The 16,741-nt window shown below is 47.2% G+C and overlaps 1 protein-coding gene across 6 annotated transcripts in view; it reads left to right on the top strand.

Annotated features, from left to right (window-relative positions):
* LDLRAD3 (low density lipoprotein receptor class A domain containing 3) overlaps window positions 1-16,741 on the top strand; it is a 172,589-nt gene that overhangs the window by 34,917 nt on the left and 120,931 nt on the right. Inside the window, exons 1-2 of one of the 6 annotated variants that reach the window (XM_034769676.1) lie at window positions 3,358-3,458; window positions 5,907-5,984. The exons of 1 other annotated variant lie outside the window; for it this stretch is intronic. In XM_034769676.1, coding sequence (XP_034625567.1) covers window positions 5,912-5,984 — 73 coding nt within the window. In that variant the 5' untranslated portion in view covers window positions 3,358-3,458; window positions 5,907-5,911. Of the gene's footprint in view, window positions 1-3,357; window positions 3,459-5,156; window positions 5,985-6,391; window positions 6,852-16,741 lie in introns of those variants that run through there. 4 more of the 6 variants (XM_034769678.1, XM_034769675.1, XM_034769674.1 and 1 more) reach the window with 4 other exon arrangements.

The raw sequence follows: 16,741 nt of genomic DNA, 5'->3' as shown, positions 1-16,741 counted from the left end.
CCAGACCTGAAGAGCCCCCCAGACCTGAAGAGCCCCAGCCTGCCTGCCCCAGCCACATCTGGCTGAGCTGCTGCTGTTGGCCCCCCCTCCCCCAATACACTGCCCAGCCCCAACCCCGCCAGAGTTGGGCCAGGTCGAGCAGTTAGCCCCAGTGCTGGGCCAAGTCTCCTCAGTCCGTCGGCCGCTGGCTCTCTGCGTCGCTCCTCACTCCCTTGTCCTGAGGAGGAGGGACACGGTGAGCAGCGGGGACCTTCGGGGTGGGTGGAGTGGAGGAGGTGGTGGGGATCTTGGGGAAGGGACCCAGTTGTCCGGCGGCAGGTCGGTGGCAGCACCAGGTAAGGCTAAGCCTTCCCTGGCTTATTATACGTGCCTCCCATTAACCTAGATGATGATAAAGTGGTAAGTAACAGTCACCATGGATTTGTCAAGACCAAATCATGTCAAACCAACCTAATCTCTTTCTTTGATAGTGCAACACGTGGATGGGGGCAAGCAGCAGATGTAATATACTTCAACTTTAGAAAAGCTTTTGTTGCTATCTCACATGACCTTCTCAAAATAAAACTAGAAAAATGTAGTCTAGTTGGAATATAATACTAGTTGGAAATCCATACTAGGAGAGTAATGATCAATGGTTCATAGTCAAGCTGGAGGGACATATCGAATGGGGTTCCTCAGGAGTCTTTCCTGGGTCCAGTTCTATTCAATATCTTCATAAATGTTTTGAATAGTGGCATAGAGAGTACAATTACAAAGTTTGCAGATGATACCAAGCTGGGAGGGGTTGCAAGCACTCTGAAGGACTGGATTAGAACTCAAAATGATCTTGACAAACTGGAGAAACTATCTGAAATGGATGAAATTCAGTAGGACAAATGGCAAAGTACTACAATTAGGAAGGAATAATCAACTGCACAAATACTAAATAGGAAATGACTGCCTAGGAGGGAGTCCTACAGAAAAATATTTGGGGATTATAGTGGTCACAAACTAAATGAGAGTCAACAATGTAGTATAGCTGCAAAAAACAAACAAAAAAACCCAAACATCATTCTGGGATGTATCAGCAGGAATGTTGTAAGCAAGACACAAGAAGTAATTCTTCCATTCTACTCAGCACTGGTGAGGCCTCAATTGGAGTACTCTGTTCAGTTCTGGGCACCATACTTCAGGAAAGATGTGGACAAACTGGAGAAAGTCCCAGAGGAGAGCAACAAAAGTGATTAAAGGTCTAGAAAACATAAACTACAATGAAGATTGAAAACATTTGTTTGTTTAGTCTGGAGAAGAGAAGACTGAAGGGGACATGGTAGCAGTCTTCAAGTACATTGTTATAAAGAGGAGGGTGACAAATTGTTCTCCTTAAATAGCCCAAGAAGCAATGGGCTTGAATTGCAGCAAGGGAGGTTTAGGTTGGACATTAGAAAAAAAACTTCCTTACTGTCAGGGCGGTGAAGCACTGGACCAAATTACCTAGGAAGATGGTGGAATCTCCATCATTGAAGGTTTTTAAGAACAGGTTAGACAAACACCTGTCAGGGATGGTCTAGATAATACTTAATCCTGCCTTAGTGCAGGGGACTTGACTAGATAACCTACCGAGATCCCTTCCAGTCCTACATTTCTATGACTCTTCAGAGGTAGATAAGCAGGTACCATGTGGTTTGCTATGTGAGGGTGAGTCTGCAGAGACTTAAACTATGGTCCTGTTTACTCTATGCAAGTGTCCTTGAGCCAACCTTCTAATCTATTGTATTCCCCCCCCCCCCCCGGGTTATGTAATGTGTTCTATTTTGTTTTCGGTCACCCTTCATCTCAAAGTTGGCTGGATTTTGGTGAATGAAGATTGTATAGTGTATATGGTTTTGTGAAGCACTTTGATTCTTTGAGATGAAAGGCACTGTGTGTAAAAAGTATATGGTTTAGTGCTCTGTTGGTATCTTGCCTCTTTCCTAAAGTGTTTTGAGATTCCTTGTTTGTAGAGGGTATAAATACAAAACCAAATTCTACTGAGTTTATCATGTTTGACTATACAGAGGGAGTTGTTGAATTTTGTCAGTTCAGGCTGCCCTGCTGTTAAGTTGCTCATGCTGTGCTGTTTTGTATTGCTGTGTACTGTAGCATATTGCCAACATCACTTTCACACCCTGTCATCAAATTCAGATTTAAGAAGCTAAACTAAAACATACATTTCTAGCCAAAGTTTTTTGAAAGGGATATATTTCAGACACTGGTAACATGAATACCATCAAAACAAAATTATGTAGGACAGTTATTCACTTAGGACTTAGCACTTTGATATTCTATAAGGGTGTAAACCAAGCTCTTGGCACTAACGAACAGTGCTGAGAAAGTTGGAGCAGTTTCAGAAAAGGGTAAATCTGCTCTACAACTTAGGAGGACCTACGTTCACACATGTTGCAGCTGAACTTCCAAAAGATCAATCTGTAAGACAGAGTCCCGCCACCTTGAGGTGTTGACTTGTAAAGAGTGAAGAATGAAAAAGGAACAGTGCTTGGGTAGTGTTCTAGTATTTGGGGTGGTATTGGGGAGTCAATAGGTACCGCCCTTCCTTCTGAACTGGTACCCACATGTGATTTTTGAAGGACAGTGTGCTGCTGGAGATGCCATCTTTTGGAGATATAAAACTGTCCACACCATTTGTGGTCATTAAAGCCTTTAGACCTTTAGGGGACATCTACACAGCAAATAAACACATCTGGCTGGTCTAGGTCAGCTGATTCTTGCTCGCAGGGCTAGGGCTGTGTAGATGTTTGGGATCTGGGATCCTCGCCCTACGTGGGGTCTGAGTTCAGGCCCCAGCCCAACTCCAAGCATCTACACAGCAATTTTAAAGCCCCGCGAGCCACAGTCAGCTGACCTGGGCCAACTGCAACTGTGCTGTGGGTCTTTTATGCCAGTGTGGTTTGGGCTCTGGCTGTCTGAAGAAATGGCCTTTCGTCCCTGATAATTCCCCTGCAGCTGAAGCTAGTAGAGGAGTTTGAGAAAAATCCCCTTGTTTTATTATTGGCAATCAGGATCCCATTGTGCTAAGGTCTGTATTACTGCATAGGAAAAATTATTCCTGCCTCAAATTGCTAACAGTTTGAGGTCCTGTTTTAGCAAAGAACTTGTGTGTGCCTAACGTTAAGCATGGGAATACAACCTGGAGTTTATGGGAATACTTACATGCTTAAAGATGGACACAGACTTATGAACCTGAATCTGGGTATAATTTAAAGGTTTGTAGCCTGGTATGGTTGGGCATGTGCTTATATTTTGGATTTTTATTCTTGATTGTGCTACTTTTTCTACAGTGCCTACAGTTAATGGTTAAGAACTTCTGAAAATATGAAAAAGAAATAACTTAAGAATAGAAAAGTCAGCTTGCTTAAAATCATTGAAGAACCTGGAGAGGTTTGAAAATAATAACCTGGAACGCTGAGCTTGCAGCAAAGGTGGGTGGGCGTTGTGGAATCTTAGTATGTAATCAGCAGGTGGCTTTCCATTATGAGTGACTTTTATGGAGAAAATCCACTGCAAATATCACCTAGTTATTCAAATTCCCGTTACGCTCAGTGGGTAGAAGCCATGCCATACTGTCATTCCTGCTTCACGGGGATAATCTTGCTGTAAGCCCCACTGTCTCCCATTAGTGGAGACTCTTAGTGTAACAGAGCTGCATATTTCTTAAGTCTCCAATGACTGCAAGGGATCATGAGCTTTATTCTTCAGGGAGAATAAGGGCTTAACTCCTTTAGCCCTGAGTTCTTTTTATGACAGCCAAAATGCACTATATATAGTTTTTAGGGGTTAAGCTCTTAATTATGCGTAACTCTGAAAGACCAGTAATCTTCTGGCTGCTTGCCATTCTAATCACAGTTTTTTGTGATGAGTGTATCCCCTCTGAGACTGCAATTAAAATCCTGTGGCTGGCCCCTGCTGGCTGATTTGGGCTGGGGGGCTTGGGCTATAAGGGGCTGTTTAATTGCGGTGTAGATGTTTGTGCTCGGGCTGGAACCCAGGCTCTATGACACTACGAGGCAGAAGGGTCCTGGGGCTCGGGCTGTACCCTGAGCCCAAACATCTGCACCGTGATTAAACAGCCTCTTAATCCAAGCCCCGTGTGCCTTAGTCATTTTAGTGTAGACATACTCTGAGGCAGCTGAGCCCACTGAATAGGGCACTAGACTGGGACTTGGGAGACCTGTCCTTGACCTGCTCTGTGACCTCAGGCAAATTTTTATTCCTGTGCCTCAGTTTCCACCCAACCCTTCCCTGTCTTGCGTCTTTAGCTGTAAGATCTTTTGGGCCAGGGCTGTCTCCTATGTGTATGTACAGTGCCCAGCCCAGTGATGTGGATCTCAGTCAGGGAACCTTAATTACTACAGTAACACAAATAAATAACGTGGCTAGTGACAGCATACACCTCTGATGCTCAAAGGGAAAAAAATTGAGGGAGTCCATCTTTCTAACGTTCACTTGAGCAATGCAGAAGACCCTTTTGCCACTTTTTCACAGTATTTAAACAATGGTGCCTGGCTACTGTAATGTGCAAAGTCAACAGGGGTCTATCTCCATCGCACAGGATAAGCAGACTTCTTGAGAGCAGATAACATGCCTGTATCCTATGAGGTGCTGAGCACAGTTGACTACCATTGCGGTGTGATTGGAGCTGCTGTGTGTCCTCAACTATCAGGATTATAGCTCTGTTTGTTCATCTGTCTAGTGCCAGATTTAAGCAGTATTGACTGGTGGCATGTCTTTGAATAGATTTAATTTCTTCATCTTCATGGCTTGTTAAGTCGAAACTCCTAAGTAAAGTTTGCACACACTCTATTTTGGCTTTCTGCAGCTGAAATGGGAGTTTCTCTCAGTTGTATCAACAGTACAAACACATTACATCATCTTAAAACAGGAAGGATAGTCTTGTGGCTAAAGCACAAGACTGGGATTCAGGACTTCTAAATTCTGTTCCTTGCTGTGCTACGGATATGTGTATGACCTTGTTAAGTCCCTTAAAGTCTCTGTGCCACAGTTTAAAAATATTGAAAATGAGGCTGGCACCTCTGTCCTAGTGGTTTTGTGGTGATGAATTCCTTACAGGCATCAGAGTGCTTTGAGACCCTCAGATGACAGGTGTGCTAGAATTTTGGCATATTTATCCTTGCTATCTTATAAGGAAGAGACCTGGTTGGGTAACTTAAAAATTAAATAGGGGCAATGTCTGACCTTTCCTTTCCGTTGATTTCTCTCCTGTTTGTCACTGCTGATAACATTCCTTCCTACAGTCCTGGCAATCATGTCAGGAGCCAGTTTTGTAATTAAATAAGAAGTCATTTCCTCTCTTCACACTTTGCCCATTCTGTTTAAAAAGTTTGTATTGGTTTGGTGTCACCTATTGCTACTACGTGGGCTGTTTACAAACAGTCAATGTCCCTCTTTTTCCCCCACCACTAAGCAGGCCTCATTAGCTTTGGCCATGTGTGTGTTTTGTCTGTATCCAGGCAGAAGTAACAGCTGTAGTGGAGACAGCTAAACTCAAGCCTGGGGATTTCAGCAGAAATCCCCAGCTGTGAAGCCCAGCCATGCAGTATTGTGGGATTTAAAATAGGCCCAGTGGTCCTCAGTTCAATCCTTGTACAAAAAAAAATTCCCTGTCCTAGTCACTCCTCAGAAAGGAGAAGCAAATCTATTCATTAACTAGCATTTTAGTAGCATGTTTATTTTAGAAAGATCCTCAAGTGATGTATACAGTGTACACACACATCTTTGTACCCAGCTTTGAAATGCAGCCATCTCTGGGGTGGAGCATGTCAGCTGTTTAATGAAACAATACTATATGATGATGCTTAGAATAGGAAGTAAAGAATATAGAGTCCTCACCTTATTATTTTTTATGGTAGTGCTGATGACATGGTGGTTGCTGACATGCAAGAAGGAACAGCCCCCTGCATCGAGGAACTCCCAGGACAGACATCCAAGTAGGTGGAGGATAGGGGAAAGGCAACAACACACAGGGAACAACAAACAGATTTAAAAAAAAAGTCAGTAAGATTCAGGCAGCCCAACAGAGATAAGTCTTTAAAATAGATTTAAATAGTGATGAAGGTGATGGCTTAGTGCAGGGGTGGCCAACCTGAGCCTGAGAAAGAGCCAGAATTATTCTTATGGGTTGACGTATTATACCTGTCCATCTGTCTTCACGAGTAGCCCCCACAACTTCTAATGTTGGATGCATCAGAAATGTAATCATCAGGCAATTTAAGTGGTGGTGGGTGGGAGAGAGGGATTAAAATTGTTTAGAGATTAGGAGTCTTCAAATAATCACTAGTAAGTGTCCTTTTCTTTGCTTGTGACAGATGGTTTATGTGCTGCTGATGGATCCAGAGAGAGCTAGTCTGTCTCATCCGTCACTTCTTGGAGCCAGTTTGGAAGTACATTGGGATGCTTGTCTTTTTGTTCTGCCAATGCCTCTTTGGCAGTAATGCAGACAAAAGCAAATCCAGCTGGAGTCTGGGCTCTACAGAGATTTAGGAGACAGGTTGACAAACAAACAGCTGTAGACAAACTCATTGGGTGGCATCAAATGTAATTATTTAAGAAGAAATGGAAAGGAAAATGACTTTTTGTTTGTATTATTACTTTATTTACTTCTATTAACGAGGGATTTCAGTGTGCTTTACAAACTTAAGAGTAATTCAGGACCCTGAGCAATAGGTGTACTATCTCCATTTTACAGGTGGGTAAATTGATGCAGAGATGTTAAGAGACTTGTACACAGAGAATCAATGGTAGAGCCAGGAGCAGAACTCCCAGTCCTTATGTTCAGTATTCTGCTATGAGCACAGGTGAGCACTGCCTCCCCATTTCGATGTACTGAGTGTTAGTAGTAGATGTTTCAGTGTTGGGAGGAGGAAAGCAAGAGCGGTAACAGGGTCTAATTGGTTAGTTCTCTTGCTCTCGTGTGGACAGCGTAGAGCAGTGGTTCTCAACCTGGGGACTGCTTGCAGCCCAGTCAGCACACAGCTGCGGCCCATGTGACATCCTCAGGACCATACAGGTAGTATATATGTTGTGTGGATGCGGCCCATGTAACACATGGAGAGCTGCATACATAGCCCACAATAGTAAATAGGCTGAGAACCACTGGTGTAGAGGCTATTGACTGTTAGGTGCCTGCATGATGTTGTCCTGAGTCAAGTCTGATAAGTTACAATGCAAAACACAGGGTTGTGAGTTCAATCCTTGAGGGGACCATTTAGGGATCTGGGGCAAAAATCTGTCTGGGGATTGGCCCTGCTTTGAGCAAGGGGTTGGACTAGATGACCTCCTGAGGTCTCTTCCTATTCTATGATTTATATCAGCACTTGAATGGAACCAGAACACACCATTGAGAGCCAGAATAGTTTTCAATACCTCTGATGAGGGTGTGAGCAATGAAACGGAGTGGGGGCACAGAAGGCCCAGGACCCTCCCTCTAGGCCAGCTGTGAGCACAGACCTGGCTGCCTGCAATTCCTCCCCTCCAATCATATTCGAGACAGCAGTGCAGGGCTGCCAGCAGTCAACGTATCGGGCTGGGGCACCTGCATCCCACCCAATGGGGGAACCCTGCTGGCGTTCCAGTGCTGGTAGTGGAGGCCCCCTCATTCCTCGAGCCCCCTGGCCCAGACAGGGCAGCAGGGAGGAAGGAGGCTGCAACATGGATGCAGACGTTTTCCACAGGCAGCTGGGGTCCCTCAGTGCTGCACAGTATCCCTGCCTCCCTTGTGCTCTCTGGGCTGTGCATTGCCCTGGCACTGAGGGGCCCGTCCCGGCACTTCTTTCAGCTTAGCACATCCCCAGCCCATTAAAGACTTGGCTGGGTGAGGAGGTAGCAGCTGCTGGGTGTCTGCTCAGAGCTGGCCATGGTGGGGACTGGTTTCACCTTCTGTTTTTCCCCCTGTCACTTTAATGCATTGTATCCGAGCCTGGTGCTACAGGAATCTAATGCAGTCCAGGAAGAGATCTGATTCACTGTGATTAAACTGATCCTTGCTGACCCTTGTATTTTAGCAACAAGAAGGTGATCAGGGAAAGTGTGGGACCTTTACTGAATGGGGGAGACAACCTAGTGACAGATGATGTGGAAAAAGCTGAAGTTTACGAAATTTTTTTTTTTTTTTTTTTTTTTTGCCTCGGTCTTCACAGGTAAGGTCAGCTCCCGGACTGCTGCACTGGGCAGCGCAGTATGGGAGGAGGTGAGCAGCCCTCAGTGGTGAAAGAACAGGTTAAGGTTAGAAAAGCTGGACATGCACAAGTCTATGGGTCTGGATCTAATGCATCCGAGGGTGCTGAGGGAGTTGTCTGATGTGATTTCAACGATAATGGCCAATGGCTCTGCAAACTTCTGGCGATTGGGGGAGGTCCCGGACGATTGGAAAAAGACAAACATAGTGCCCATCTTTTAAAAAAGGGAAGAAGGAGAATCCGGGGAACTACAGACCAGTCAGCCTCATCTCAGTCCCTGGAAAAATCATGGAACAGGTCCTCAAAGAATTCATTTTGAAGCACTTGGAGGAGAGGAAGGTGATCAGAAACAGTCAACCTGGATTCATCAAGGGCAAGTCATGTCTGACCAACCTGATTGCCTTCTATGACAAGACAACTGGCTCTGTGGATATGGGGAAAGCAGTGGATGTGTGATACATCTTGACTTTAGCAAAGCTTTTGATACAGTCTCCCACAGTATTCTTGCCAGCAAGTTAAAGAAGTATGGATTGATTGAATGAATGGACTATAAGGTGGAGAGAAAGCTGGCTAGATTGTCGGACTCAATGGGTAGTGATCAATGGATCGATGCCTAGTTGGCAGCCAGTATCAAGCGGAGTGCCCCAGGGGTCTGTCCTGAGGCCGGTTTTGTTCAACATCTTCATTAATGATCTAGATGATGGGATGGATTGCAGCCTCAGCAAGTTTGCAGATGACACTAAACTGGGGGGAGTGGTAGATAAACTGGAGGGATAGGGTCCAGAGTGACCTAGACAAATTGGAGGATTGGGCCAAAAGACATCTGATGAAGTTCAACAAGGACAAGAGCAGGCGCCTGCACTTAAGATGGAAGAATCCTATGCACTGTTACAGGCTGGGGACTGACTGGCTAAGCAGCAGTTCTGCAGAAAAGGACCTGGGAATTACAGTGGATGAGAAGCTGTATATGAGTCCACAGTGTGCCTTGTTATAGAATCATAGAATATCAGGGTTGGAAGGGACCTCAGGGCCAAGAAGACTAACGGCATATTGGGCTGCATTAGTAGGAGCATTGCCGGCAGATCGAGGGAAGTGTTTATTCCCCTCTATTTGGCACTGGTGAGGCCATATCAGGAGTATTGCGTACAGATTTGGGCCCCCCCAGTACAGAAAGGAAATTGGTGAGAGTCCAGCGGAGGGCAATGAAAATGATTAGGGGGCTGGAGCACATGACTTATGAGGAGAGGCTGAGGGGACTGGAGTTATTTAGTCTGCAGAAAAGAAGAGTGAGGTGGGATTTGATAGCAACCTTCAACTACCTGAAGGGGGGTTTCAAAGAGGATGGAGCTAGGCCAGGGGTGGGTGCCAAAACTGTATGGAGGGCTGGGTAGGGAAGACTGTGCCTCCCCAAACAGCCTGGCCCCTGGCCCCATCTGCCCCCTCACAACCCTCCACCCATCCAACCCCCTACTCCCCGCTTCTTGTCCCCTGACTGCTGCCTCCCGGGACCCCCCACCCCTGACTGCTCCCTCTCGGGATCCCACCCAACCCCCTCTGCTCCCTGCCCCCTATCCACACCCCCACACCCCGACAGGCCCCCCATCCCCAGGACTCCCATGCCTATCCTAACCCCTGTCCCCTGACTGCCCCCCGGGACTCCTTGTCCAACCCCCCCGTTCCTCACCCCCTTACCATGCTGCTCAGCAGCATGTCCGGCAGCTGCGTCGCCCGGAGCCCGCCACACTGTCCGGCAGGAGCTCGCAGCTCCGACATCCAGAGCGCTGGCAGCACGGCGAGCTGAGGCTGCAGGGGCAGGGGGACAGCAGGGGAGGGGCTGAGGGCTAGCCTCCCTGGCCAGGATCTCAAGGGCCGGACAGTCCCGCTGGCCGTAGTTTGCCCACCTCTGAGCTAGGCTGTTCTCAGTGGTGACAGATGACAGAACAAGAAGCAATGGTCTCAAGTTGCAGTGGGGGAGGTCTAGGTTGGATATTAGGAAAAACTATTTCACTAGGAGGGTAGTGAAGCACTGGAATGGGTTACCTAAGGAGGTGGTGGAATCTCTATCCTCAGAGGTTTTTAAGGCCTGACTTGATAAAGTCCTGGCTGGGATGATTTAGTTAAGGTTGGTCCTGTTTTGAGCAGGGGGTTAGATTGGATGACCTCCTGAGGTCTCCTCCAACCCTAATCTTGTATGATTCTATGAGTCAAAGATGTTGACCCAATTGACATAGCTCTAGGAGATAGATTAGAGGTTAAAGCATTGGGTTTGGAATATTTAGACTCCTGAAACAGGAGGTTAACATCCACCATGGACGAAGTTAACACTGAAGTCTGAGTGTTTGTCTATACTGTGCAAAAAAAAAAAAAAAAAAAAAGGTGCCCCACATGGTGAGTTTCAGATCCTGGTTAAACTGACTTAGGGTCCTGCTACAGCAGGGGTTCTCAAACTGGGGGTTGGGACCCCTCGGGGGTCACAAGGTTATTACATGGGGGGTCATGAGCTGTCAGCCGCCACCCCAAACCAATTTGCCTCCAGCATTTAGAATGGTGTTAATATATTAAAAAGTGTCTTTAATTTATAAGGGGGGGTCGCACTCAGAGGCTTGCTATGTGAAAGGGGTCACCAATCCAAAAGTTTGAGAACCACTACAGGGCTAAAAACAGCAGTGTAGACATTTGGGCTTGGGCTGGGCCCAGGCTCTGAAACCCGGTGACTTTTAGAGCCCGAACCTGAATATCTAAACTGCTATTTTTAGCCCCATAGCGTGAGCCCTGCGAGTTGGAGTCAGTTGACATGGGCGTTGAGATTTGCTACCATGGATCTTTTCTTGCAGTGTTACTAATGAGGGCATTCTGTGCCAAAAAGTTAAAAATTCTGTGCACAATATTTTAAAATTCTGCAAGTTTTATTTGTCAATAAATAAATGCAGAGGCTCCAGCATGGCAGTGGGGAGCACAGGCCACTGGCTGCATGAAGGTGGGAGATCACCCTGCAGCCTCCCCGCCCCCACCCCTGGGACACGGACTCAGCGGTGAGTTTGCACCTGACACAGCACAAGGCCTGAGCCTGCCCCAGAAACATCCGGGGGCCCTGCCCCTCTGCACCAGGTGTGGGGCAGGCAGACTTAACCAGGCAGATTCAAGTGTGAAGAGGCTCAGTGTGGGGGGATCCAGGTGTGGGGTGAGAGGATTCTGTGTGGGACAATCTGGGTGCAGGCAGATTGTGGGGGGGATCTGGATGCACAGAGGCTCGTTGTGGGGGTTCCAGGTACGGGGCCATGGGACTCTGCCAGGGCTTCCAGTTGAAGGTGATTGGAGCTCAGCATAGGAGTCTGTGTGCTGGGGGAATGGGGCTTGGTGTGTGGCGGGGTCTGGGTGCAGTTGGGGAATCAGTAATGTGGATGTCTGGATGTGGGACCTCAAGGTGATGTGGTGGGGAGGGGCTGGTCAGGGTTTGAGAGCAGGGAGCTGAGTGGGGGGGTGGTCTGGAGTGCAGAGGTGAGGATCTGGAGGCAGGGGGCTCCGGATTCAGGGGTTGAGGTTCAGTGGGGTGGGGTTTGGATATGGAGTGCTAGGGGGCGTTCTGGGTATATGGGATGAGGCTTGGCAGGGGTGTCTGAGTATGGAAGGTTGGGAAGATGGGAATCAGCTCCCTGTACAATGACCCCTTCCCCCGCAGCCGAGGAGTGATGGGGGCAGCAAGCGGGAGAGGATGCTGAGCTTCCTGCAGCTGGGGGAGGTTTCTGGGGGTGGGTCTGACATAGCCCCAGCCACCCTTTGCAGGGGAAGAGGAAGTCCTGTCTTCTCCTGCTTCCAGCCCAGCTGGGACTAGCAGCTGATCCTGGCTCAGGGCAGGAGCCACTGGCTGGGGTGTCCCCAGCCTTGCAGTTATTTATTTGTCTGCCGGCTGCTCTGGGTGCCTGAAACGATGTACCTGCACTACTAGGGAGTGGTGTGTGACTGCTCTTGCAGCTTCCCTGTCAGAAAGTCATTTTTCTGCAGGGAAGCCAAGAAATCTACAGGGGACATGAATTCTGTGCATGCACAGTGGCGCAAAATCCCGCAGGAGTACAACATAGACATACCCTGAGTTTCACCATATTTACTGTGTGTAGATATTTTGGAAGAGACCTTAGAAACTCTGACCTACTCTAGGTAGATGTTTAAAGATCTTATTGAACTTCTTGTAGTAGTTTGTCCTGGTATCCTTGGCCCAAAATGTTGCTAACTCTAGTTATTGCACTGTACCTTTCACCCCAGAGGTAGCTGCATTTCAGTGATGCTATATGTTCTGTAGTTTTTAACGGGCGTTGGAACCTTTCAGGCTAAAGGTACCATGTCAGAAATATCCGTTTCTGGCTGTGATGATAGAAAGTGGAGTGCTCAAAGGTGGCTTATTTTTTGGGGGAGTGGGAATTGCTGCTGTATTCTTCAAGCTTTTTTAGCAAGTATTCAATATTTAGATGCCAGCATTTTTTGGAAGTAGCTGTTTAAACCAGACTGGCTTCCCTCATCCAATCCCCTTTTAAAATGAAACATGAGGCCCTTTTTATTCAGCCCAGATGGTGTGCTTTTTTTAAAGTGAGCAATGTGTTGCAGTGAAAATGGGCCACTTTTGCTTTTCTTCTTATTCTTCTTTTTTTTTAACTGAACATATCCATGCATCTACTGTTTAGTTTGGATTCGGAACAAGAGAGGCTGCAGGGTAAGTATGTCAGCTATTGGAAAGATGACTCTGCCAGACCGAAGGAATTTCTATCATTGCCAATAGGCTGCACAAAAGCTGACATCTGTAAGGACTGTATTTTAAACCCTGGTTCATCCCTACAGGGAATTAAACTGGGTGATCTAATTTGGTCCTTTCTGTGGCACCTCCCTCTGAATTATCCAGCAGGCTGTGCCTTGGGTGAGGTGGAAGGCGATCGGGAAGAGCATCACATTCCCAAGGGTTGAGAAGCAACAGCTGGATTGAGGCTTTCCTTATGGGCTTTGGGGTTTTTTGAAGTTGATTCAGTAGAGAAGAGTGAGGGGATTTTTAAAGACAGTAAGCAAAAAGAGAACTGTAACTTAAACTATTCCACATGTGGAATAGTTTTGACAGTTCTATGTCCACAATTGATTCTTTAGAGGTGGAGTAATCTGAATAATGAATATCTAGATACATTTAGTATATGATTTAAATGCTTCAGCTCGTAACCTCTGACTTTTCTAGCAGTTGATCAGGGCCATCTTAGAAAGCAGTTGGTTGGTAGTCTAGATATTGGACTGGAATTCAGGAGATCTCTGTTCTAATCCTACCCCTGCAACAAACCGCTTGTGTGACTTCAGGCAAATAACTTAATCCCTCGGTATCTCCGTTTGCCCTTTGGTAATACAGCCCTGCCTGAAAGGGTGGTTGTGAGGATAAGTTCACTGGGTGCCATAGAACAGTCTATAAATATTTTACTGGGCAATGGATGGGATTTGATGGCTGTTCTCAGAATGTCCTAGTCTATTCAGGAAAGGGCAATTATAGTCGATTTATTAAAGTGGGATTGTAAGAATGTTCAAAGGTTTCTCTCTCAATGAGATTTCCTTTAGTAATGTGGTGGCTTTGAAATGAGTCTGAGGAACATGGCCAGTTTATTTTCAGGAAAAATACAAATAAAACTAGAAGCAGATGTTGGGCTTTGGAGCCCCTTGAGGAGAGAGAGGGTCAAGAGTCTGTAAGACCACTGTCTTTGTATCATGTACGTTGGAAATGCATCTGACAAGCTTTCTTCTTCTGAAATTCCATGATCTTTAGAGAGGAAAGATGGGTCTGTGGTTAAGGCAAAAGTCTGGGAGTTGGGAGACTTGGGTTCTGTTCCTAGCTCTTCCACAGACTTCCTGTAATGAGTCACTTGCTCTGGTTGTGTCTACACCAGGATTTTTGGGTATGTCTACACTACGGGATTAATCCGAATTTATATAATTCGAATTTGGGAAACAGATTGTATAAAGTCGAATGTATGCGGCCACACTAAGCACATTAATTCAGTGGTGTGCGTCCATGTTCCGGGGCTAGCGTTGATTTCTGGAGCGTTGCACTGTGGGTAGCTATCCCATAGTTCCCGCAGTCTCCCCTGCCCATTAGAATTCTGGATTGAGATCCCAGTGCCTGATGGGACAAAAAACATTTTTGCAGGTGGTTCTGGGTACAGCCTCACCCCTCCCTTCCTCCCTGCATGAAAGCAACGGACAGCAGACAACCATTTCGCGCCTTTTTTCCTGGGTGAACACTGCAGACTCCATACTACGGCAAGCATGGAGCCCGCTCAGCTCAAGACAGCAGTCATGAACATTGTAAACACCTTGCGCGTTCTTGTGGAGTTTATGCTGAGCCAGGACCAGAAAAATGAGGCGAGGAGGCAGCGGCGGTGGCAGCACAGCGACAAGCGTGATGAGGACATGGACATGGTTTGAATTCTGTCAAACCACGGGCCCCGGTGCTTAGGAGATCATGTTGTTAATGGGGCAGGTTCTATCCATGGAATGCCGATTCTGGGCAAGGGAAACAAGCACAGAGTGGTGGGACCGCATGGTGTTGCAGGTGTGGGATGATTCCCAGTGGCTGTGGAACTTTCGCATGCGTAAGGGCACTTTCATGGAACTTTGTGACTTGCTGTCCCCTGCCCTGAAACGCCAGAATACCAAAATGAGAGCAGCCCTCACAGTTGAGTAGCGAGTGGCGATAGCCCTGTGGAAGCTTGCAACGCCAGACAGCTACCGGTCAGTCGGGAATCAATTTGGAATGGGCAAATCTACGGTGGGGGCTGCTGTGATGCAAGTAGCCAAAGCAATCACTGAGGTGCTGCTACGAAAGGTAGTGACTCTGGGAAATGTGCAGGTCAGAGTGGATAGCTTTGCTGCAATGGGATTCCCTAACTGTGGTGGGGCGATAGACTCATAGACTTTAAGGTCAGAAGGGACCATTATGATCATCTGGTCTGACCCCCTGCATGCTGCAGGCCACATAACCGTCCCTACCCTTTCCTTGACTCTGCTGATGAAGTCCCCAAATCCTGTGTTTTAGTGACTTCAATTGGCAGAGAACCCTCCTGCTAGAGATCCCTGCCCCATGCTGCGGAGGAAGGCGAAAAACCTCCAGGGCCTCAGCCAATCTACCTTGGAGGAAAATTCCTTCCCGACCCCAAATATGGCGATCAGTAAGACCCTGAGCATGTAGGCAACAGTCTCCAGCCTGACCCTTGTTAGCCATTATACTATTTACCTACCATTGCTCGGTATTCCTCAGCTATTATGTTTTACCATTAAACCATTCCCTCCATAAACTTGTCTAACTTAATCTTAAAACCAGACAGGTCCCTCGCCCCCACCGTTTCCCTCGGAAGGCCGTTCCAATATTTCACCCCTCTGATGGTCAGAAACCTTCGTCTAATTTCAAGCCTAAATGATGGAACCCATTTCCCTATCTTGACACCGGAGCACCAGGGCACCCAGTACATAAACAGCAAAGGGTACTTTTCAATGGTGCTGCAAGCACTTGTGGATCACAAGGGACGTTTCACCAACATCAATGTGGGCTGGCCGGGAAGGGTGGATGATGCTCGCGTCTTCAGGAACACTACTCTGTTTAAAGGGCTGCAGCAAGGGACTTACTTTCAGGACCAGAAAATAACCGTTGGGGATGTTGAAATGCCAATAGTTATTCTTGGGGACCCAGCCTACCCCTTAATGCCATGGCTCATGAAGCCATACATAGGCAGCCTGGACAGGAATCAGGAGCTGTTCAACTACAGGCTGAGCAAGTGCAGAATGGTGGTAGAATGTGCATTTGGCTGTTTAAAAGGTCGCTGGCGATCGTTATTGACTCCTTCAGACCTCAGCCAAACCAATATCCCCATTGTTATTGCTGCTTGCTGTGTGCTCCACAATCTCTGTGAGAGTAAGGGCGAGACCTTTATGGCGGGGTGGGAGGCTGAGGCAAATCGCCTGGCTGCTGATTACGCGCAGCCAGACACCAGGGCGATTAGAAGAGCACACCAGGAAACACTGTGCATCAGAGAAGCTTTGAAAACCTGTTTCATGACTGGCCAGGCTACAGTGTGAAATATCTGTTTGTTTCTCCTTCATGAAAACCCACCCCCTTTATTGACTCATTCTCTGCAAGGAACCCACCCTCCCCCTTCCCCCCAGCTTGCTTTCAAACCAAATAAAGTCACTATCGTTTAAAAATAATTTATTCATAGATTATAAAAAGAGGGAGGGAACCTGGGTGGGGTTTGGGAGGAGGATCGGCGGGAAGGAAAAGGCCACTAAAAAAAGGTTAAAAAAAATGACAGCCTTTTGCTTGGGCTGTCCACTGGGATGGAATGGGAAGGTGTACGGAGCCTCCCCCCCCCCCGTGTTCTTACACGTCTGGGTGAGGAGGCTATGGAACATGGGGAGAGGGGTTATACAGGGGCTGTAGCGGCACTCTGTTATCCTGCTGCCATTCTTGAAGCTCCACCAGACACCAGAGCATGTCT

This window comes from Trachemys scripta, chromosome 4, assembly GCF_013100865.1.
Source record: "Trachemys scripta elegans isolate TJP31775 chromosome 4, CAS_Tse_1.0, whole genome shotgun sequence".
In the NCBI taxonomy this organism is placed as follows: Eukaryota; Metazoa; Chordata; order Testudines; family Emydidae; genus Trachemys; species Trachemys scripta.
Note: the sequence above shows the minus strand (reverse complement) of the source record. Positions and strands in the feature narration are given on the sequence as shown.